The sequence below is a fragment of the Etheostoma cragini genome, chromosome 3 (genome assembly GCF_013103735.1).
Source record: "Etheostoma cragini isolate CJK2018 chromosome 3, CSU_Ecrag_1.0, whole genome shotgun sequence".
Taxonomy (NCBI): Eukaryota; Metazoa; Chordata; class Actinopteri; order Perciformes; family Percidae; genus Etheostoma; species Etheostoma cragini.
Window position 1 is genome coordinate 20804708 of NC_048409.1, and position 25101 is coordinate 20829808.

At 39.8% G+C, this 25101-nt stretch overlaps 1 protein-coding gene across 7 annotated transcripts in view; it reads left to right on the forward strand.

Moving 5' to 3' along the window:
• gdpd5b (glycerophosphodiester phosphodiesterase domain containing 5b) overlaps window positions 1-25101 on the forward strand; it is a 42926-nt gene that overhangs the window by 16713 nt on the left and 1112 nt on the right. For 2 of the 7 annotated variants that reach the window (XM_034866961.1, XM_034866962.1), the window contains exons 3-16: window positions 8702-8805; window positions 10602-10695; window positions 10906-10965; window positions 11320-11418; window positions 12366-12459; window positions 14450-14595; window positions 16004-16086; window positions 17909-18059; window positions 19205-19426; window positions 19711-19868; window positions 19971-20118; window positions 22040-22122; window positions 22989-23003; window positions 24276-24388. In XM_034866961.1, coding sequence (XP_034722852.1) covers window positions 8702-8805; window positions 10602-10695; window positions 10906-10965; window positions 11320-11418; window positions 12366-12459; window positions 14450-14595; window positions 16004-16086; window positions 17909-18059; window positions 19205-19426; window positions 19711-19868; window positions 19971-20118; window positions 22040-22122; window positions 22989-23003; window positions 24276-24388 — 1570 coding nt within the window. Of the gene's footprint in view, window positions 1-8701; window positions 8806-10601; window positions 10696-10905; window positions 10966-11319; window positions 11419-12365; window positions 12460-14449; window positions 14596-16003; window positions 16087-17908; window positions 18060-19204; window positions 19427-19710; window positions 19869-19970; window positions 20119-20297; window positions 20352-22039; window positions 22123-22988; window positions 23004-24275; window positions 24389-24656; window positions 24940-25101 lie in introns of those variants that run through there. The other 5 variants (XR_004655979.1, XR_004655980.1, XR_004655982.1 and 2 more) reach the window with 5 other exon arrangements.

Sequence of the window (25101 nt, forward strand, 5' to 3'; positions counted from 1 at the left end):
TTTTTTTTTTTTTTGTTAAATAAAAACAAGAGAAAAAAATATTTATTGGTTTGATTTGGCACTCTGGCACATGCAATTGTTAAAACGACACGGGTTAGCAAAGCGGTGGAAAATAGATTTGCGGCTGCCCTTGCTGTCATTGATTATCTCGCAATATAATTATAAGCTGTATACACACTTGCATGTGCACATGGTCTCACATTTGTTGGCAGTGAATAAGAAATGATATCGTTCTCTGTGAGATTTATAATTTTAATCAAAACTGTAGTGTCCTGGAAGACTTTTAAGCATTTAAATAGCATTCCATTCTACAAATGTGAATTTCCATAAATTTGAATAAGGGGTTAGTTTTTCTTTTTTGAAATATGTTAGGACCTAGGAGAACTGGCACAAATCGAGCTGAGTCTTCCTGCAGGCTTTCTATACCAGGCTAGCATGGCTTTAACATAGTAACCAAGGCATTTTTTCCACAAAAAATGTAAGAGTCCAAGGTAGAACTTTAGATTTTAACACAAAGTAATGAAATACGATTGGCATAGCACCTTTTTAAAAGGCATTGTTGCTGTTACAATAACGTGATTCGTCACAGATCTGAATAACAAGATGGCCGTGTAGGAGGTTGAAAATTATCATTATTAGAAGATTCCTTACTGAATATACTACTGAGGAAAACTTACGTAACTGTCTGTGTTTGGCATCTATAGCTGTCTATAGCTGCTATAGCTAGCTCATAGTCTCCAGATACCTTTGTCTCTCAACATTGATTTACAGCAAACCAGTATCTTTGACCAAATACTGTATGTCCTTGCTGGCTTATCCCCCACTCAATAACCTTGAGCTTTCCACATAGGTTCATTTCACATTCCAATACTCCACTGTTTCTGAATCACGGTCTATCTCCTACATTCTGCACATTTTAATTAGTTTAATCAGAGTTTTTTATAAATATTTTCCATCAAATGTTTTTTGTTTTGTTCATGCTGTATGTGTTTTTTGTGCCTGGCTGTTAGGTTTAGTGGATCTGTATAGCAGTCACATTTATCATAGTCTGGAAAGACTGTGGCAGACAAGGAAAGGTTGTTATTAGAGTTGTATATTTGACAAATAGATTATTTTTAGGTATTGAAATGTAAGCCTATAAATGGTCACATTCTTAGGTGTGCTAAAATAATGCTAATCAATGTTTAATGATTGTTTTAACAATTTAAAGCTAAACTTTCTTGATAAAATCTTAAGGCAAAGTGTGCACCCAGATCAGTCAAATGTAACTCTCAACCAAAAGATACAGCATTGCTTTTTTTAGTATTAGGCACGTCAGGATAAGTATTACAGCCTACACATGATGAGCATTGCACTGACCTTTCCCTTTTTTATCTATATTCCATATTTAGAAAGGACACACAGGCTATGTTGCTGCAACAAACTCAAACCCACACCGCACATAGCCATGTGTACACTCACATGCACTCAGACACTAAGTTAAACCTGGGACACATACAACAGACTCCTGTCACTCAGCACACAGATGCCAAAGAAAATATGTGGTGTGCGTTGTTTAAACAAACAGACCCAAAAAACACAGGCAGAGAAGGGTGGTTATGTTTTTATCTCCTAGATCAAATAAAAGCATTTCAGAACTAAATAAAGCGATCTATACAATTTTATTTTCCCCTCCTGTTTGCAGGAAACTGGACACCATTTAGCTCTGTATCCTGTTGCAAGCAGTTGTCTTTCAGTTCAACTAATAGAATAGTATAGTGCAGCGTCAGCGTTGTTTGTTCATGGTGCTCATCCTTTAATTTGACCGTGTGGTCGTGGATAGCACTTATCTTGACCCCGGTGTAAGAAGCACACAGTCAAGCACATGCACTCTGCCGGCTGGACTCCATTTCTGTTCAGTTGACTCAAGAAGTGGATATTTTCCCATAAACATAATTTTAATTTGTTTAAATAATGAATGATTGAGCCAAAATTATGTGTTCTAGAATAATTGTAAATATAGACTACTAAGGATGCAGCCTTGTTTTGGTTCTGTCAATAAACTGTGAAGAATAGGGGAATAGCTGTGTATTCGGCCATTTGTTTGTCCATACTTATTTGAGTGTCTGCTAGAAACAGAGAGCTGCTCTTTCCATTGTGGATGCTTTCTTGCATATGTCAGCGTGATGTCATATATGACTGCATCTTTACCAACCCCAGTAAACAAACGGTGACCAGTCAAGGGCAGGTATCAGCTACATGGAACTGGACCTGAGTGAATCACAGAAGCGTGAGAACTAAAAATCCCTTGATGAAACAACGGTAGACTCATTCATAATCTACAAGTGGATTATGCTATTTATCCCCTTTTTCGTCTTTGTACTGTAATGAGCCATTCAGGTTTACTGGCAGTCCTCGTGAAGTTGCCTCTGTCTGTGTTCAAGGTGCTTTCTAGGAAGACAGCCCACGTCATGTGTGCAAGCCGATCTGGCCTCTCAGTAATAATTGAAAGTATTTCCATTTAGCCAGTCTTTACCATTCAGTCAAACAAAGGCTTTAAAAATAGCGGCAACGCTGCTCTGCTTTCATTTGTCTGTGAACTTGTGGTCTTTATTATCCCTGGCCTGGAAAATATTGGACAAATAAGACGACTGAGTTACCTAGAACAAGCAGTTACACTGATGGAGACTCCACAATGTGGCATATTGTTTAATTTGCTTTCAAATAAAAATAAAAATTGAATATCACATCATTTATTTGATATTTTGACTAAGAGCCTCCAGTTTTAGGACAGTCACTTTAAGGGGTAACACACACTGCTAAAGAATCTACGCAGCTGTCGCTAAGGGACTGAAAGAAACTACGTTGAATCTAAAATATCTAGGTGTTAACGCTTTAATGCTCTGAGGCTGAACAACATGTTAACCTTATCTGCCGTAATTAGAAAATCCCCAAGCTACGTCCTGGTGTCTGGCTATATACCCCTGTGATGAATACAATACGTGACATGTGCCATTTTGTCTGGTTTGTGGTCTACCTTTTTTAAAGAAGAAATCCCAAGCATCCATTAAATGCAAAACATATCTGGAATATGTAGAGTGATATTTCAATGACGGGAAGTTTGTGGACCCTCTGACTTGCTGGTACTGCCAGTCCTCATGAGTTTAGTTTAGAGCCAGAGTGTTGATCTCACACGATCTCAAGTTTTGAAAGGGGGAAAAGAGCAATGCAGGGTCATCCAGCCTCAGTGTTAGAAGTTTAGAAAGGAATTTATCATACATGTTTTACAGTTATCAGTACCACAATCCTATGTTTGCATGCACTGGTGTACATTGCTCTAGTGGTGCTGCATTATAAAGCAGTGTGAAATGCCAGGGACTTATCTGGATACGCTCAGGAATGTGACAACGGACTGAGGGGTTAAATCCGCTGAAGATGGAGGCATGTGAGGCTGTTTATCTGTGCCTCACAGGGAAAGAAGCAATGTGGGCGAAAGAATAACCGCTATGCTTTTTTCTGCTTTATTTGAGCTTAAAATATCTCTCTTACATTTACGTGAGTTTTTAAGTTTATTCACGCTCACCAACATGTTTGTTTATTTTTGTCCGTCTTTTGATGGAAAATTGATTCTTGACCACCTCATGGCATATTTTCTCTCCACAGTGTTGGCATGTCAGATGGAAGCACACAGAGTCAATACAAATCATTATGTTGGCCATCAGTATGTACTTTGTAAAATACACAATGTAGCTTACATGAGATATGACAATCATATCACATTGAGTAAATAGCTAAACAACGGAAATAGATAATAATCTAGTACAATAATAAATTCATGTGATTTACGTCTTCTCTAAGCTTAGGTATAATGCTTCTGCAGATAGTGTTAACGTCTCTCTGTAGTATGTCAGTACATGAACTGCTATTTATCCTACTTCTAATTTTGTTGTGTAGTCAATATGTACTGTAAACCACAAGTTTGCAGTTCCCAGTTATATCGCAGCCAGAAGCACATAATCAGCAGAGCCCAAAAAGTGTTCAGGAAGTTGTCTTGTTATATTGGTGTTGGGAACATTCACTGTGTTACTGTAAATGGGGACACAGTGTATAGAAAGTTGTCCTTTTGATAACGGTGTATGTAACATTCAGTGCGTCACTGTATATAGTGGCGTTTTTGTACATGATTCATATAGTCCTTGTGCATGAATTAACCAGCACAGTCCCAAACATGCTTAATTATTTTCCCTGTCAGCTCAAGCTGTAGCTTCACAAAAGCATGGTCTGGTAAAAATGTGTGCAGTTAAGTTTATACTAGTAATCCACTTGCTTGCCTGTTTATAGGCTGCCGGGCTGTGACTTTCTCTGTGTAGCCTATGTGCTGTTAGGGGTCAGAGTTGAGCGTAGAAAGTAGCTGTAGCTTGCATTTGTAGCTTTAATTTACACACATACATGGCAATACACAACTTGCCTTGTGTACCGGTATCTGTAGAATGATTAGTTTTTGTGTGTGTGACTGTATTTATTTTCTATCACTTCTACAGAACATCACATCTTGGCGCCATAGTTGGTCCTAGAGGTGGATTTGCAAATCAGATTTGAATAAAAGTATACAGTGTTGCCATCATTTGCTTAGTTAAAATATTCACACAGCATGTGTATGCGTTTTCTCACGTGTATCTGAGTAAACAAGTATGCGCATGTTGTCTGTGTATGTATAATCTGTGCTGTACAGCAGCTGCTGAGCATGAATAATAACCATCCTTTGGATATGACGTTATGTTGTAGCCTAAATCTTGTTTGACATATTGAAGCCTGTTTAGAGGGATAATGGAAGGTACACAGATTGTTTAGTCATGTTTGTCTTATCATTAGTGAGTGCTCTTAAATAAATACAGTGCTGCTCATGAGTATAGGAACCCCTGCTTAAGTTGACTAAAAGAGAAATACAAAAAAATCACCTTGAAATGGAAAAGGAATCTTAATACCTTAATTAATGAGGAAAAATCCAACCTTTTAAAGACACTAACTTCCTTTGTGAATGAGTAAGGTATCGTAAATAAATAAATGTTCTTCCTCGAAAAACAGCGGCCATGACTATAGCCACCCTTATGTTAAAGTCCCATACTGTAGATACAGGCATATTTTTAATTTAAAGGCCAGTTGTTTCATGGATCCAGGATACCTTGCATACCTTCACCATACCTAGAAATTGGCATGGGTTCTTTCAGTAATCTCAAAAGCTGATTTTATTTGCATTGAGAGATGATTTTTATGGAAAGTACCCCATGCCAATCTTTATGTATGGTGAAGGTATGTGATCTATATATGCTTCTATGGGAATTTAACATAGTGGTGTCTATAGTCATGCCTCCTGTATTTTAAAGGAAGAACATTTACAATAAATTATTAATTCACAAAGAAAATTGGTGTCATTGAAGGTTGGCTTTTTTCTCATTTTGTTCAATTAAGGCATTAAGATCAATTTCCAAAATATGATTTTTTTTAATTTTTTTTATTCCTCTTCTTAGTCAACTTAAGCAAGTGTTCCTATACTTATGAGGAGCACTGTATCAGAGAAATCACTGCTACCATTATATAAATTACCTAATACTATATGCATCATTTGCCTGTTTTCAATCTGATTGGGATTGTTACTAAGGACCACATTAAAAACGCCTTTATTAAATTCAATATATTTAATTCTAATAAACCTGATGCTGGGCCGTTTTAGACTCTTTATCCTCATGTGGGAAGCAAAGGAGTGTAAAACTATTTTGGAACTGTGATCTCACAATGTGAGACAATATTAGTTAAATTGTTTGATTGTGATAGCTCAACAAGAAAAGTTGTGATATATCCTAGTTAAGAAGGCCTCCCACAGTTATGGGAGACATTTTAAACTTCACAAGATTACTGCTGTAAACTGATTGTAAAAATCCAGTACACCTATAATATTATATATTATTTTAGCCTATTTAATAAATACATTATTGGCTGCTTTGATCGTAAACCACTGTACTGGACTTGTTGTGAGCCATTAAAAGGTGAGATAAATACAAATTAGAGGCAGAAAGCCACTGAGGGAGGCGGAAAGGTAAAATTGTGTTGGCTGTTATTGCAATGCTGCTCTCTTGTCCTTCACTGCGGTGGTTCTGAAAAGACGGCGCTTGTAAAAAGACTTTATACACACTGCTTTCTGAACATAGGCCAACGTTATAGGCGACTTTCTCTCCCTCTCTTCACACCTGCTTTTCCCGGATGTTAAATTGCTGATGCAATTTCCTCTGATGCTGTGATGAGTCAGCAATGATGCATCAGTGTCACTCTATTTTTAGAGTTTTTTGCAGACCCTCAACATAATTTTGCACGAGCAAAACGATCAATCCCATATTTTAAAAGGTGACATACTATCTGACTCGTAAGTGCGTGAAAACGGCTGTATGTCTAGCTAAAGAGTCCTTGATGGTTTTGAAATGTTTTTAATAATTTATATTTCCGTAGTTTGGTTATTTGGGAAAAACTTTTTTTCAATTACAGCTTTTGATTTATTTTTTCAGTTGATTTAAAAGTAATTCAATATATCTGAATCTTCAGAGAATAACTTTTATTTTATTTTTCCAAGGACTGGCAACACTTCGAATAATCAGATTTAAAAACACTAGAATAATTATTCGAGGAAAGCACAAATGACTATGGCATACACAGCTCTTCAAACACTTCCAGGGATTGTGGTGTTCATTGCGGTGTCAGTCTGTCCATGGGGTGTTGTGCCTGGATAAAATGCCAGCCATGCAGAATGGTAATGTGATGTCAACAAGGCAGGCCAAGTCATGTCAGACTAGACAAGCTCTGCTGCTGAGTTAGCTGGCAAACAGGAAGAGAACATCTTCAGTAAATGAGACTGTTTTTCTTCAATACACATTTGTCTTAATTTTAAAACACTGTCTCAGCTAATAATTATTTGTGCATAACATAAATGGTTGAATGAAAAAATATCAGAATTTTAGATTAGATTAGATTAGATTTTAAATATTTTTGAAAATGTCCACTTAAGAACAAAGAGCTAATGAGGTGTTTTGTATGCAGGTTTTATCATGTGCATGAAAGTAATTATAAAAAATGATGATGGAGCAGAAAAGATAAGACGCTTGCATTCATTAATTCGGCCGCAAGAGATATATAATTGACACATTCACGACTATATAGAACAACTGTATAGAGTTACAGTACAATAGATAACAAAATCCCATCTTTAGCATCAGATCTCAGAAATATGCATATGATGGATTCAATTTATGAGATGATCGAATGATTTACTCAGAGTGTGTAACCTGACCACACCATAACAGCTCTCTGAGAGTCGTCTCAGGTCACTTCCATCAGAATCCTGGGAGGAGGAGGAAGGAAATGTAAGGTTGGGGGGGTGAACAAGCTGAGGTCTCCCAGGTGTTTTTAGGTAGTCATTAAGGACCATGGGGCCCAGAGGTGCTGCTATCTCATCCACCAGCAGAGTTGTCTGACAGTCTTATAGATCTGCGTCTCGCAGAGACCATGGTTACCCTTTTGAAACTGGAAGAGACTTATTGGGTTCTTTGTTATAAGATATATCTGGACATGTGTGGGGTTGTTTTATCCTTTAATCAGATATGTAAAAACATTTTTTTTTAAAGCCTGAAGAGTACAACTGTATTTTTTTTTTTTTTAGGACTGATTTGTACTTTTTAAGGTCATTTCTCTGCAGTGCAGTCAAACATATCTGGTGTCCATGTTATCTGATGTAAGAAAACCTTCTTGCATATTAAAGTTTGAAATTTCCTTCAGATGCCATGTCCAAATATGAGACGGGATTGAATCAGCATTCCTTTGGGCTTGTTTCCCTTTTTTGTACTACTGATCTGTTATGCCACAAATCCATGCCCAGAAATGAAATAATACATCTTTATACTATCATGGTTTCCACTTAAGTCTTACCACAAGTCTGAATGTTGAAATGTGGGAAAGCTCTTTAAACAAGCTTGAGGTCTAAACATGACCTTTAAATGCTGCACTGAAATAGTTTCAGGCGGTGGATTTTGATTAAATCATGATTTAAAAATGTTTTTGGTAAAGATGAGAATGAGACCAGATGTAAACCGGTCAGGCAGACTGTCTTACCTGTGTGTCTCATCAGCTGGCTGAGGCGATAATAATCGGATGCTCGGCGCACACACAACTATGGCGCATTTAAGCTGATATGCCAAGGTTGCTGAACTGAGTGTGTGTATCTTGACACTATCGTACACACAATGTCCCACATACATAGGGGTTTGTAACTTTCTGTCTGTATCTAAATATGTTGTCAATTCAAGATTTGTTCCACAGTGCATAGCAGATGAGGACAGTAATAAATCAGCTTGATTCCTTTTTGATTCCTAGCTGATGAGCAAAGTGTATATGGTAATACACTCTCTGAAGGAGCAGCCAGGGTAACACCATGTGCTCCTTGTAGTTAAGTTTGCAGAGAGTTTACTGCTATTGAGCTCTGCTGCTCTCTGAAGATCTTATGGAGAAGTCGAAGTTGCGCTTGTCATGCCAAATTATACAAATTAATTCTAAAAATAACCTTTTTACCTTGGTTATGGCACCATTTAGTTGTTTTGCATTAATTGTTGCTTCATTTTTCAATTATAATTAGTCATAGGGGAATCACAAAAACATTAATTGATAATTTATGTGTCTGCAGTGGGAGCTGCTGTGGTCCCTCATCCTCCTCTTCACTTTTTGTCTGCTGCTGGTCTGGTTTTACTTCTGGTGGGAGGCACATAACGACTACAATGAGTTCAACTGGTGAGTACACAGCCAAGCGGAGTGCTCCTGTGTGTTGTCAGGTCAAACTGGAGCCAGACGCCGGTCACCATATGGTTTTGGCTTTAAAAAAAAATTCCATCCATGCGGCTTGTTGATTTCCTAAATTGTCAGTTTAATCCATCCTCTGCCTTAATCTGAGCAAAGACCACTCGGCCCTCCACAGATTACACCATTACATAACAGAGATGGCTTGCCCAACATTTTCTAAACTGTAAATGGCTTTTTATATATGATGGACATATGGCTATATAATGGACTTATATTCTAGTTTCTTCAAAGTAGCCACCCTTTGCTCTGATTACTGCTTTGCACACTCTTAGCATTCTCTTGATGAGCTTCAAGAGGGAGTCGCCTCAAATGGTTTCCCAACAGTCTTGAAGGAGTTCCCTGAGAGGAACTTTTGCCTTCACTCTGCGGTCCAACTCTCCCCAAACCATCTCAATTGGGTTCAGGTCCGGTGACTGTGGAGGTACAGCACTCCATCACTCTCCTTCTTGGTCAAATGGCCCTTACACAGCCTGGAGGTGTGTTTGGGGTCATTGTCCTGTTGAAAAATAAATGATGGTCCAACCAAATGCAAACCGGATGGGATGTCGCATGTCACTGCAGGATGCTCTGGTAGCCATGCTGGTTCACTATGCCTTCAATTTTGAATAAATCCCCAACAGTGTCACCAGCAAAGCACCCACACACCATCACACCTCCTCCATGATTCACTGTGGAACCAGGCATGTAGAATCCATCCTGTCACCTTTTCTCCGTCGCACGAAGACACGGCGGTTGAAACCAAAGATCTCAAATTTGGACTCACCAAGCCCAGGTTTCCTCTGGTCTAATGTCCGTTCCTTGTGTTTCTTGGCCCAAACAAATCTCTTCTGCTTTTAGCCTCTCCTTAGCAGGGGTTTGCTATTCTCTTTACTTAGCTGATTGGTTGTTGCCATAATATGAATTCTAACAGTTGTCCAATAGGGCCGTTGGCTGTGTATCAACCTGACTTCTACACAACACAACTGATGGTCCCAACTCCATTAATAAGGAAAGAAATTCCACTAATTAACCCTCACAAGGCACACCTGTGAAGTGAAAACCATTTCGGGTGACAACCTCATGAAGCTCATTGAGAGACTCCAAGGGTTTGCAGCACTATCAAAAAAGCAAAGGGTGGCTACTTTGAAGAAACTAGAATATAAGACATGTTTTCAGTTATTTCACACTTTTCTTGTTAAGTACATATTTCCACATGTGTTCATTCATAGTTTCTAAGCCTTCAGTGATAATCTACAATGTAAATAGTCATGAAAATAAAGGAAACACATTGATTGAGAAGGTGTGTTTAAACTTTTGGCCAGTACTAGGTGTGGGTGGATATGGGTGTGTGTGTGTGTGTGTGTGTGTGTGTGTGTGTGTGTGTGTATATATATATACACACACAATCAATAATTTGCCCATTAAGACCTTTTTAAAACACCAATGGTCTAGTTTTAGAGTCACTTATAAGGCTTTTATTTTGTTGTGTTCTTAATCTTTCAACTCTCCTTTTTAAATCTCCTTCTCTTAAGAAAAACTGCAAATCACTTTTCAGGCTTTTATAGATTATTATCATGTTATTCTTTGATTATTGTCAACTTAAAAGGCATGGTTTTGTTTGAATAAATTAAACGAAATTTTTGGTTTTAGACTCGCTTCTCCCAGGGCTTCCCACCTGTTAGTTAATGATGAAATGCGGGAAAGCTGTCCTCCTTATGAGAAGTGTTTTTTTACTCTGGTTCCTGCAGGTTCCTCTACAACCGCTCTGGGGAGTGGAGCGATGGCACTGTTCCCATCCTGGCCACCACCGCTGCTGGCTTCACCTACATTGCATTTTTAATGGTCAGTCCTACTTCAAGTATTCACTGTAGTGTGTTAAACATGTGGTGTTCATCTTAATGCCCCTGTAGTAATTTGGCAGCTGTTGTTGTTTTTTGCATGTGTTTCCAGACATAGAAACCAGACCATGGTGATGTTAAGCAAGCTGAGATCTATGACGCAGCAGACTTGTTTCAGAAAGTTGTACCCTTATGTGTGTGTTTCTCTTTACAGGTTTTAGCACTTTGCCATGTTGCACTTGGTCAACAATTGAATTTACACTGGCTCCATAAGGTAATGAGACTGTGTTAGTGTGGGTGGTGAAAATTGGGTGATGGAAAGGGGATGTGGGATGTGTTTGTACACTAATCTTTTGGCCTGGTGCATGCGTTTGTGCTTAGTCATTGCCGATGAGCTGAACTTTTAATGAACTTACAGTTTGAATCATGTTGTCCCAGTAGGGTTGTGAAAACACAGTAAATGCCCTGGTCTAAAATGCTATCAGCAAACCAAATACATGGGCCAAAAATTGTTTTAGGTGTGAAAGGGCTAGGAAGCCATTGGGGTTATTCTGTGGTGTGGGTGTATGCATGCATGTATCCAAACTGACAGCCTCTCTGAATGTTCTGTATCTATCTGTCTACACAGATAGGAGTGGCTGCTGCTCTGTTCACCACCATTGTTGGGGTGATATCTGTCAATCAAACATGGGGGCAAGAGTGGGACATCATCCCCATCTCCCTGCAGGTCAGCCCAAAGCCACTTTTGACAACTTGACATCACTGCTGATTCTAAGTTTTAGCATTAAACTGAGTAGGGCTGGATTAATATATTCGGATAGTTGTTGGTTGGATAGATATTTGATTTTCAATTTCGGGATTTGAATATTTGGGTTTTGTTTTGTTTTTCCTTCATTACTGTAATAACGTTGAGACAGATTCAACATTTGGAATGGACAGTCATGTAATCAGACGTGTCAGTCCGTTTGGAGGTGGTGTGAGAATATCATGCAGTAAACGGGAAACACCACTGCCTTTAATGCCGCCAGAATTTTTTTTTAGACACAATGAGGGTAAAAAACTAATCACAAGCTACTGAACTGCGTAGGAGTTTGTGTAACAGCTAACTGCAGTTTCCTGCAGTAAAAAAAACACAGTTGCTCCATCTCTTTTCTTTCTCTGTGAAATGAAGTTGCTTTCAAGTGCAGTCTGATATGTCGACCTTTTTATAAATGATCTGACAGAAAACAATATTAGGGAAATATAAATCATACTTTATTGGGCGGCACATCACAAATGAGCCATTCAAGTGACACTCTGGATCGCTTTTCTTGGTTCCTACAAACAATTATAGGCTAAATGATAACCATAGAGTTGTGAGAAGCTTATAATTAGTGAGTCCCTTTGAGATTATTGCACCACCATGCATGTGTGGTTGGACATGCCTCTACAAATTATAGCTATTATCGCTGAGTAGTGTTACCATTGTCTTCTTTACCCCAGATAATGTCTGTTATTCAATGCCTCTCCGTCTTTATTTTTGTTTCTCTTCCCTTCTGCTCACTGTCATCTCTCTTAAACCCTGATTCTCTTTCCCTTACCTTTTTCTTCCCCCTCGCTTTTGTCTCTATATACTTTTTTTTTCATTTGTGTCCTGCCTTCATCCTCTTGTATCCGCCTCACATCTCTGTCCAGGCCACAGGTCCGTTCCTGCACATAGGGGCTCTCGCTGCGGTCACAGCGTTGTCTTGGATTGTGGCTGGACAGGTCGCCCGCACAGAAAAAACAAGTACGCTTCCTTCTGCAACACAGAATACAGGTTACTCTTACCTGCTGTACCCGTCTGCCACACACATATAGGCACAGGAAGAGTGGTGAATGATTAACACTATGCAGACATAGGCCAGGACCTCCACCCAGGGTGTCAGAGATAACAAACATTCCTACAGGCTCATGTGATGTTTTCCAGCCAGGACACCTTGGATGGTTTTCTTCTCAAGTACAGGAGCTCTTAGTGTGTATTCTACTCTCTGTACAATGAAATTGAAAGTATGTGTCAATTATGTACCAGTTGTATTGTCGTCTGAAGACATAGCCAAGTAGCAATATTGATTATATAAATGCAGTCAGTAATGTAAATCAGGACGTTTATTCAGAAGTAACACTCTAAATCAACCTGAAGATCCTAAGAGGATTTTACTTCCAGAGAGTTACATAACTGTATTGTTTATGCCTGCCCTTATATTAGTCAAGGCAGTTTGTACTACGTGCTAGAGATGTTCCGATACCAGTATCAATATCGCTTGCAATACGGCCTAAAACGCTGGTATCGGTTTTGGAAGTATTGGAGTTTATACACCGATCTGATACCACATAATAAAACACTAAACAAAATCTATGTAGTTTTATTAATGTTCTTTTTCTGTTATTACTGACTGTCAAACTGGATAAAAAAAGATAGTTCTGTGGTATTCATTGTTTGTGTTTGTTCATGTTTCACAAAGTTTAACCTGAGCCAACCCAACCACAAATACAGAAATTATATCACATCCATACAGGGATAATAGTATACAGTTGTTAAAAAAAAAAAAACTGAAACAAATAAAATATATGACACACTGGTGTTGGATCAGTACTCGTAACGGCCGATACACAAGTTTGGGTATCAGAATTTGGCATCGGGAAGCAAAGAATGTTATCGGACCATCTCTACTTCGTACTGTGGAAGACATTTAAGCCTAAAAAAAGTCATAAGCTACCTTTTAAGTTCTGCTGTTGAAGAGACTTGATGAATGGGAAAGAGCTGGGCCACGCTTCTCCCACTTAAGCATCTCTGCTGTAATGCAGAGTGGAATGAATACCAAAGAGGATGTGAGGGTGTATGTGTGTGGATGAAGGCTGCAAGTCTCCTGTGTGTAACACGAGTTGTCTACACAACCCCCCCAGGGCTGACCTTGAAACAAATACGTTCCTGTGTGTGTGTGTGTGTGTGTGCGTGCATGTCTGTGTGTGTTTGTGTGTGTGTGCGTGCATGTGTGTGTCCGTCCACACTCGCAACCTTCATTGCTCAATTACACCATGTTGGATACAGGGGAATGTGTATCTCCATGGCCCCTGATGTCAGTGTTATGTTGCCACTGTGTGAAGCTATAAACTGTACTGAATACTCACATTCTTTGAAAACTAAGACTCCTAGATTGCACAAATATTTTCTTTTTGGTTCAAATGAAAATATAACATTTTCTCTTTGGTTTTACAAGTCAATTTCTGTCCATGCCTAGGATGATTCGTAAAACAGACAAACTAGCTTGGCATATGAACTGCATTAGTCAATGGTCACCCAAGTGAAGCTGATTATGACTTTATTGTGTATGTGATTTCACCATGGCAATTATTTGCCAAAAATAAGTCATGTTTTAATATGTATGTAAATTCAATAGAGATATGGAAAGCAATAATTTGTTTGCATATTTTTGTCATTTTTACAAGTCTTTTGGACAGATCAACCTAATATAAAGGTTAATTAGTGAGCTTTAGAGGACCTGGTCAGCTGATTCTGGACAGCTAGGCTGTTACCTTCGCTTCCAGTTATTATGTTAAACTAAGCTAACCAGCTGCTGGCTGTGTCATTTTACCATACAGACATAAATGTTTTGCCAATCTTCTCATCTTAGTCTAACCAAGAAACTGAATTAGCGTATTTCCCAAACTTTCAAACTATTTCCTTTACCTCTGTATTTACAACAGCTGTGACTGTCTTATTGTCTGTCTGCTCCCAGTGTTTCAGGTAGTGGTCGTGCTGCTTTATCTCAGTGCGTTACTGGGACTGTACGTGGTGCCGCTGTATATCACTTCCCCCTGCATCATGGACCCCACCACCCTCAAACAACGTCCTGATGTCATTGGCCACCAGGGAGCCCCCATGGTGAGTCAGCTGATCTCTACCATCCAATCAGAATGTGGTGTAATGAAACAGGCCACTTTATAAAAATTGTATTACGTAAGCTTTCACACTGCCCCACACTTTTAGCTACATTAAATTGGCTTCACAGAGGGCAAAACCCAGAAGCTCAATATGAGGACACAGACACTAAGCCACTCATAATATGAAGCCTTAAATCCAGAGTGTCAATGACCATTTTAATGTCATTTGATGAAGGCAGAGGAAAAACTGCCTTATAGATGTTTGTTCCCCTTGTTTTTTATAAATTTTCTTCTCCTGCATTTCCCATGGCTATTCTAGTATATAATGACCTTGTGGTCGTGCAACTGAAAATAGTCAGTCCACAAACATAACCCAGTGGGAGCCTGGAGATCTCACTGCCGGCTGTGTGGCGGGGATATATTTTCTGTGATATTTTGTATAGTTCTGCCTGGCAAAGAAAAGCCCTGGCAGCATGTTGTGAACGAACATCGACTATAGATTGCTTATGATCAAATTCACTACTGTCTCCTTAGCTGTTATCTGTTTCTCTTACTCACAGATCCAATTTACTACAGTGTTAAAAGGCCTGTTGGAGCCTGTTAAGTATGCGCCAGAAGGCCACATTAGAATCTGATTTATGCACATCATAGCACATGCTTTTTATATATTGATTTTGATGCTTGGATTATTGTTTAACGTACTTGGCACAATGTCTAGCTCAGTATTGAGTATTTGGCTTTTTATGCAAACTTTGATAAGAAAGGTGGATTCCTGGTTAATCAGTTACTCACACGATTTAGAACACACCTTCTTTTTTGTGGTATTTGTGTAAAGCGATTGATCCTTACAGTGGAATCTAAAACTGGGTGTGGCTCTGAAATGCTATGAGAAACTTGGTCACATGACTGGACTCTGTTTCCCAGAAGGACTCGTATGGATTACAGCATCATTCCTATCCTGTGTGTTTCCCTGTCATTAGCTTGACTAACAGGATATTATAGGAAGATGCTTATCTAGTAAGTGATGATTAACCTATTGATGTGTTCTTGGTCATAACCTTGACTTGAAGAGCACAGCACTGCTCTATTTCATCTCACAACAATCCTTTGTGTTCAGAGGAAAGAGTCTTTTTTCACATACATCTGCGATAAACCGTGTGTGTGTGTGTCTGTCTCTGTGTCTCTGTGTCTGTCTCTTTGTCTCTGTGTCTGTCTCTGTGTCTCTGTCTGTCTCTGTGTCTCTGTCTGTGTCTCTGTCTCTGTCTGTCTGTGTCTCTGTCTCTGTCTGTCTGTGTCTCTGTCTCTGTCTGTCTGTGTCTCTGTCTCTGTCTCTGTGTCTCTGTCTGTCTCTGTGTCTCTGTCTGTGTCTCTGTCTCTGTCTGTCTGTGTCTCTGTCTGTGTCTCTCCAGCTTGCTCCAGAGAACACACTGTGGTCCTTCCAGCGAGCTCTGCAGATGAATGTCACTGGGTTTGAGGCTGACGTGGCTATCAGGTACACACGATAAATACAGCAAATGACATGACATGTCAACGAAAGGGGTACCATCTGCCTCACTGTTTGGTTTCCTTTCGAAGATTATGAAAACATTGGTTTACCAAGAACATCTTAATACCCCTTTTAGAAACAAGCTCACAGTGGGCTACATATTGCCTTACCAATCAAAACATGATGTGTTGCTTTGGTTAACTGTCTACTCTAAATATGAGACAAAAAATAGCATTGTAACATTTGCGTAGTTTAAACAAATTATTGTCATCAAAGAGTAATCGGCAAAGCAATAATATTCCTTTCAGCAGGCATTATATAGAAGCATGACAGCACAAACATAATGGGAGGTGACAGGCTCCATTCAGAGAGACACACTTGGAGGAAGAAGAGATGGTGTGGGGGGTGGGTACTGTATGCCAATGCTATATTAGGTGTACATGTCTACTCATTCATGTGCAGTGATGGAGGATGAGTGATTGTGTAGAGGTGGGGGATTGTGGCTTTGCTGGTGCAGGGTGTGTTGGTAGTTCGGGGCTGTGTTTTGTAGTGTGTTTACGGTCATAGTCAATTACTCTTGCAACTTAATAGCCTTAGACTCGTCCTGTACAAGCAACTGTGTGTGTATATAACCCTACACGTTCATTCAATATGTGGGCTAAAACAACCCAGAAATGTATGCAGAATGTGCAGGATCTTACTAGAGGAGCTCTGGTCGCTGAAAAGACTCTCTATGGAGTGTGCAAACTCCAGTTAACTGATCAAGTATATCTACATAAAAGGGAAAGACAACAAGGAAACTAAACAGACATAGTTAGGTGTGTGTGTGTGTGTGGGGGGGTGGGTGGGTGTGTGTGTGTGTGTGTGTGTTGCAGGCCGCTGACAGGTGAGCTCCTGGCTGTGCTGAGTAATTAGACTTGATGACAGCCAGAGCGACAGTGACTCCACTCCTGCTGCAGATCACACATACTATATACCAACATTGTTTTATTTATGCACTACTTTTTTCAATTCATCATTTCAAGATTTTTATTGATGAACTTTGTATAAATAGTACTTTTATGCCAGATAAATGTGTTTTCGGAAAGATCAGTTTACACACTCACAGGCAAACAATCATATCCACACAGAATTCTTTTTTTTTTATTTCAGCGACAAATTTGAATAACCAAATATTTAGTGAGGATTTTCTTGTTGTTTGTCTTGTTGGCTTATTTTTTCTGCATAACAAAAAGAGAAGTAATTTGCTATTCAAATATTGAGCAGCAGCAGTTTCTTTTCTGTTTTTCTTTTATTAAGCGTTGCATAGTATCTGTCGGTACACGATCCGTCTTGCCTGCACAATCCGTGCTGCGCAAGTGCAATATGTTTGCGCATACGCAGATGATATCATGATGTACGCGGATTTACGACACTGCACAATCTGTTCCCATAGACAGTTAAAGAAAGTCTGTTTGCCTCCACCGGAAAACTAACGTTAGTTTAACTAACCGCTAATTCAGCTAACCACTAGCTGAGACAGCATGTAAAAGACCCTCAAAAGTTAAAATAACCGTTTAAATATATAACAGCTGTCGTCAGTTCTACTTTACTTGTGCTCATTTAAAATAAAATCACTCAATCCTTGTCTTTATTATTACTGTAAAGTCTTATTTACATTTATTACTAGCAGTCTCTGCTGCCCAACCATGAACACACATATTAGCACTCGTTCCACCACCCTCTGGCCCATCAGCATTACGTGTTCTCTGTTACCACTGTATAATGCTGAATAATATAAACTACTTGACTTGCATCTTATAACTCTGCTCCCCTTTCTTATCATTAGCGTGGATGGAGTGCCTTTTCTGATGCACGACCGAACCCTGCGGAGGACCACTGATGTGGAGAAGGTCTTCCCAGACAGACAAATGGAAGACGCCTCATTCTTCAACTGGACAGATCTGCAACAACTCAACGCAGGACAGTGGTTCCTCAAGGTAGCTGTTTGCTAATGAAGCCATTTCAGCTTTGTTTGACAGTGTGATGGGGTGCAGTGATGTGTGATAAAGGCCATTAGCCCATTGAGTCTTGAGTATTCTGGTCCATTTTGGGTTAATCTAAATGCTGAAATCCATTTAGAGATCCTCTCTTGTTTGCAAAGGGGGTCAGGGTCCGCTAGTGCTCTGAAATAATTGTTTGTTTCAACCTGCTTGAAGTACTAGTGGGCCAAACAAGAGGAAAGGATACTGACAAACAATGTCCGGGAGAATGGTGTAGAAATGCTGCCTGTGCTGGTACCCAATAACTCTTGCCTGCATCTGACATTGCAACATCTTCAAGAAATGACCTGATCCATTGTTGTATCATTGTTTAGCCATTACTTGCATATGTGTAAATGCAATTGTTTACATTCTGTTACTAAAGGAGAGAATGTGGGGCTCGATGCAGTGATGTACAGTATATACATTGCTTTCCTTGCACTGTGCTACTTTACGGTGTTCTACTTTTAACCTTCTACAGTACCCTGCAATCACGTATTTGTTTTCTACAAACATATCTACTCACTCAAAAACTGCTATGGCGAGTGTTTCCTCTAATCTGTAAACAAAACTGTAGTTCATTGTGGCTGGAGATTGCATTCCAAAAAAAAACTTACTACTTACTTGCGTAATTATGACGATTCACTGTCATAGTCTGATTTCTATATGCCCTAATCTGTCAATATTTTTGTGATAAAATTTCTATTAAAATGACAAAGCTGTCTTTTAGTCAGGAAAGAGAAGCGCATCACAATGATGATCTCCTTCTCCTGTGGCTTTGACAAGGAGCTTTGCAATGGAGCAGTGAAACAAGAAAGGATATGAAGGAAATGAGGGGGGAAAATCCTACTATTTTTATTTCCTGTAGGCATTGTCCAACCACTCTACAGTACATAAAATGGATGGATGTTTAACTACGGTATTAGGATTATGAATGCATATATACTGTATTTGCTTTTTTTTGGAAACCTATATATGGAAAAATATAAATAGAGATGTTATTACCATGTCATCATTGCATTTTAAACTGAAATAGCAGTGACATTACTCCCTGTCAAACACATATGTGATCTTCATCCTCATGTTCCGTCTCTGTGTTTCAGGAGGACCCTTTCTGGACAGTTAACAACCTGTCCCCACGTGAGAAGGATCTAATTGCCAACCAGACTGTGTGCAGCCTGGAGCAGCTTCTAAAGATGGCTTTCTATCATAATAGCACAATGGTTTTCCGGCTGAGGAGGCCTCCTCCAGAGCACCCCCGCTACCACAGCTGGGTCAATGATACACTGCAGGCTGTGCAGCAATCTGGGGTTCCTCAGAGTCTGGTAAATATATAGGAACCTAATGCTTAGATATAAAAAATCCACATTGTGTCTTGTATTCTCCACAGCATGATGCCTGTTTATCTCTTTTGAACATACACTATATCATGCAAATATTGATTGGTTCAATTTTGAATTCATCTAATAATATTACAAATGCACTCGATATGCTGTGTTCCCTAGTTCTATGCACGTGCATTCAGACCCTGTCACATCATTCATGTTGCTAACACAAAGTTTCACTGAGACATGTGTAACTGTAATCCTGTGCGTTGTGCTGTGTGTAGGTGATGTGGACTCCAGATGAACACAGAGCTCAGGTAAGACAGCTGGCACCCGGTCTGATCCAGACCTCAGTGGAGAAACGGAGTCCTCAATTTCTCCATCAGTACGGCATCAGCAGGCTGCTGCTCAGATACAACCAGGCCAGCCCTCAGGAAATTAGGTAGGCACACACATACACACACGCGCGCAAACCGGATACCGTTGTCAGGTTGACACCTTAACGCATAGATTTATGGACGTGCCTGAATGTGTCCACTGTCAGAAACTTCTCCCAGAGCAACATCAACCTCACCCTTTACACCATCAATGAGCCCTGGCTGTACTCGGTGCTGTGGTGCAGTGGGGTGTCTTCAGTCTCCTCGGAGGCCTCGCATATCCTGAAAAAGGTGCCTTATCCCATCTGGCTCATGGTAAGGCCCCCCACGGCATACTGTTAGCTTGTTCTTCTTCTTTGCATGGAACTTCTGAGGTATCACTTTGCAATCAAGCACTGTTGTTTGCAAAATATCTTTTTATTTTGTTCTTGCTCTCTGTTTGTTGATAAAGTTTGAGTTTCTGTGTGGCTTTCTTTGTTCCCTTTTCTGTTCAGCCATAGTCTCTCTATGTGCCCATTCTACCCCCCAGTCTGGAAAAGATCTGCTTGGTAACAGGTTTTTAAAAACAAATGTAATTACTTTCATAAACCAGCTATAGGTGGAATCCGTGTAGATGGTATTAGATGACAACCTGCCTCCTTCAGCTGCATAGCCTCTGCATGACTAAAATATAGTTTAACAGTTGATTAGACATGAAAGCCTAGCTTTAAACTGAACTCATAACATCTGTTTCCTGCACTGAGCATGCTATTTCTTTTAATTATACCAGCACTCATCCTAGGTCCCATCGCATTAGAAAGATGAGCATCATCACTGTAGTGTGTTCTGTAGTGCATGACTCATGCTTTTCTAGTTCATCGTCTCCTGAAACCTCTCAACACGGGTAGCTCCCACACTGTGCCTCTGTGGATTCATTTTACCCACCTTGCCTGGGCAGCGTGCCTGCATGGTCTCCCCGTCTGGAGCACCACACGGGGACTGTGCATGACAACATGTGGACATGACCCTGGCACCCTGCTGTGGTTCAGGGAGCTTAAGCTGCCGTGGCATTTGCAGTTCTGTCTGTTAGTGTCAACTATGAATCTAAGGCCCCGTTCTTACCAGGTATTAACATCGCCTTGAGTGATCCGATTCAAGGTGGACAGCTCTAAGTAGGGCTGGGCGATAGGGAGAAAATCACAAATCATAATATTCTTGACCAAAAACCTCTATTGATATTGCAGCGTTATTCTAGGGTTGACAATTGGTGCTTTAACAAAATGTATACACTCTTAGATCTTAAATAAATAATCATCTATAATGTGGACATAATGTCTAAGTGTGGAAAAGTCAAATAATAGAAAAGCAAAAAAGTATATCACTTTATTGTAATACAGCTTTTAAAACCAAGAAAAGACAACACTTATGTCATATTACAATATTACGGGATCAAAATCTAAGACGATATCTATTCTCGTATCATGATATTGATATATAATATTGATATATGGCCCAGCCCTAGCTCTAAGAACAGGTGTGAATGCACCTAGGATGCATTGAGGACACGTTGAGATGTAGTCAATCAGACCACATACTGTATGTCCACACAGTTCGCAGTGTGGACGGTAATGTGTCCTAGGCCACATAAAGGACCGCCTACTCAACTGTACTACGTACTCATTATAAGTATTTCTCATGTCACGGAAACCACAGAGAGTGAATCGTGTATTTGTCATACTTTCGGTGAAGTGTTTTTGTTCTGGTGCTGCCTGCACAATCCCTCGAACTTGCACAAATTCACAAATTTATATAAGATATCACTACAGACATTCCCGTTCTCACGTCACAAGGTCTGCTGTTGCTAATTAGAAGGAACAGCTGTAAAACAGTTACTTTTCCTAAAAATTCTTCTCAATAAACATGTTTTTATTTGAAAACTTTTATCACGAAGTAGCCAAATCAGAAAAATGTTGGGTCTTCATCGGCAGTAACGTAACACGACTCCTATAAGCAAATATAAAACAGTAAAATAAAGCAGATATGGAAACTAAACTTTAAACCACAGAGTTTCAGGTAGAAGCTGCCTACGCAAGAGCCTGTATTTTTTTATTTTTAAATTTGTGTTATTATTATTGAAAACACATGACAAAAAGAAAAATAGTGTGACATAAATAGAAGCTAAAAAGATTGTACTGTTGACGTATACTGCCACCCAGTGGCGGATTCCTGCCATGAACTTGTGCTTGTGTGTTTCCAGAGACCAGATGAATACTGCCTGATGTGGGTGTCTGTGGACCTCATCTCCTTTGCGGTAGTCATAGGAATATTTATCTTCCAGAAGTAAGTACAGCCACTGGATGATAACATAACTGTAGCAAAGTATTATAGTGAGTTCTTACGCAAGGCTTAATGTTTCTCAATCTTGTCCGCTGGTGTATAAACACTGATCTTCTTCTGTTTTTTGTGCGTGTCTCTTTCACACATGCGGAGTACATACCACCAATTATTGCCGATTTAACAAGCACCCTTCACTTACATCTCCAAATCAATGTGACAGGGGTTGGGGAAGGGGTAAGACAGAGAAATGGGATTCAGCCTTTAACTCAGTAGACACCGCTCTGTCTGGAATGATCATTAAAAGCTAATGGCTCATACATTTTTTAGATGTTTACTTGTGTTTTGATCACTTTTTTAAAATGATTTTGACAATAATAACCTTCAAAGAAAAGGGTAGAAAGGACACAAAATGACATGTACCATATGTGCTATATCATTTTGACAAGCAGTTATGATGAACTGTTTGCGATCCCCTTGCTCCTCTGTGTTGTTAAGGAGAAGATGTACTTTGTATGAGCATGTCTTCTATTAGCAGAGATGTGTAAAGCATTGCCACTCCTCCAGTGTTTCTCCGTTCTGTTGGAGGGGTTTTGTTTCTTTCTGTGACAACTCCAGAGACAGATGGCCTGTCCTCCTGTCATCTCTGGGATGGAGGGCAGTTGTCTTTTCTTTCTTTTTTTACGGTCCGGTGCAGGTTTGCTCTGCTTAGCCGAGCTCTTCAGTAGCTTCTGCTGGCTTCTAAACTGACCTTTCTTGTCTCCCGCCTTCTTTTGTCCTTTTTTGTCCTTCTGCTTCTTCCTTGTCCTCTCTTCTCTGCCCGATGTGCATGCTCTTCTCCTCCTCTGCTGCATTCTGGCATCTTGCCTCAGCTATCACATGATCAGGTAACTGGGGCACCTCATCTGACCCAAAGTTTTCTCTCCTTTCACCGTCTTTCACTATCTTTATCCATTGTTCTTTATTGATGCAGTCTTCTGCCTTCTCTTTTTCCATTGTTTCTTTTTTTTTTGTCTCTCTTTATTTTGACATCAAATTTCATCCGATGTTTCACTCCACCTTACTCTTGTCTTTCTAAATTATTTTTCTCTCTCACTTCTCTCTGTCTCACCTGAATCATTGTACTACCCTGCTGCCACTTTCCCATACCGAGAGGAGCTCACGTATTTGTCCCAGTGGGCTAAATAAAATGAATGCTTTCTGCCCACACAGCACAAAATACCCCCAACATTAAGTCGCCCATGAGATTTTAATGAATTATACATCTTATTAAGCCAAAAGACTAAATGTCCAAAATAAAACATGGATATGCATTCATCAGGGGAAGTGCCTCCGGATTGGCGTTTATTGATGCTGATGAACTAAGAGATCGCTTGTTTGCATTTCTGTTTCTAAATGCCTCTGTGCATTAGTCCCACTTCAAGGGACTAATGCTCTTCAGTTAAGTTAATTGACATTTTCATTAAAGCAAAGACGCAGTTTTCCCAAACAGGAAATTAATTCCTCTGCCTTGACACACTAAGCTAGGTCTGGGGAGTGAGCTGATGTGGAACAAACAAATGTTGATTAAATGAACACAGAATAAAACTAAATGATCTGTGTTTAATTATATTTGACTAATTTTAAATTCAAACGAATTTTCAGTAGATATACAATGACTGCAGGCCAGGGTAAAAGTATAACCACTATTCTAATAGTTCTATTAAAAACAATACATATTTTATTGAGCATTTCAGTTGTAACTATTTGGCATTACTGAATGACACATCACCCATTCATAAAACTAACAGATTAGGCCAGTAATACAAAACAAAATCCCTTTTGATTAATTGGACCATTTGACCACTCAGCTTATGATTTAGCATGTATTAATGGATTAGATTGCACTGCACTGCATTTATAACTACATTCAAACTAAAACCAAAGCTGCAATCCAGGAATGAGATTGCTCAAAGAAGAATTAATTTAACAGGTATGTTTCCCTTAAAACAGAGTTAGATATGCACACAAACTCCATAGCTCCGTCCGAACATGTAGATGTTATCCCTCTATGGACCAAAACCTTAGCCTGAACTGCATATTGCGAGTGGAAGCAGCAGTATTCTGTGATATCCGTATTGTCTCAAGAAGTTATCTGACCTTAACCTGTGACTCCGCAGGTATCTGATGAGTGGTATGCGCAGCTACAACCCTGAACAGATCATGCTGAGTGCTGCAGTCGGGAGGTCGAGCCGAGACCTCAACGTCATGAAGGAGAAACTTATCTTCTCTGGTAAGACCGTCACACTGAGACAAGAGCGTACATGTTTGTGTGTTGTTGTCTGTTGGTTGGCTTGGGCTCCAGAAATAGATTCTTCTCTTTGTGCTTCACGTTTGATTTACAAAACATCTGTTAACTCAAAGACGAAGGGTGAGCCATTTCGAGTTTCAGGTGTGCGGCTAGCATGTCTCTGCATCCCAGCATGCATCTGTCTTGAGTGTCTGTGAATGTCTCGCACCTCCTCTTCCTCTTCCTACTCTTCCTCTCCTCCCTGTTGAAGGTCCTCCCCAGTAGCGGCCTGTGTGATGTGCACCACCTCCTGTCCATGCTACCACCTCCTCCACCAGCAGTGACTTCTTCCTTTTATTCCATGCATCCATTGCATCCTTCGTTACCTGCCACTTCTCTGCCTACTATGCCCTTCTCCCCTTCATCCATCCATCCATCCATCCAATCCTTCATGCACCAAGCCTCCCCTACCACCCTCCACTGGAGACACCTGTATAGGGGGTCTTATAGACGCCCCAGTGTGTCTAGACAGCCTCTAGTGCTGGGGGTCAAAGGTAAGCCATCATCAGCGCCAGCTGTTTGAGGCTCTCCATTGTTTTCTCATTCATTTTTCTTTTACTTTTTCACTCAATATCTTTGATTTTGTCATCTCTTGGACCAAAGCTGTGTTTTCTTGCAAACTGATGTGTGATGTGTGAAAGTAATCATCCTACAGT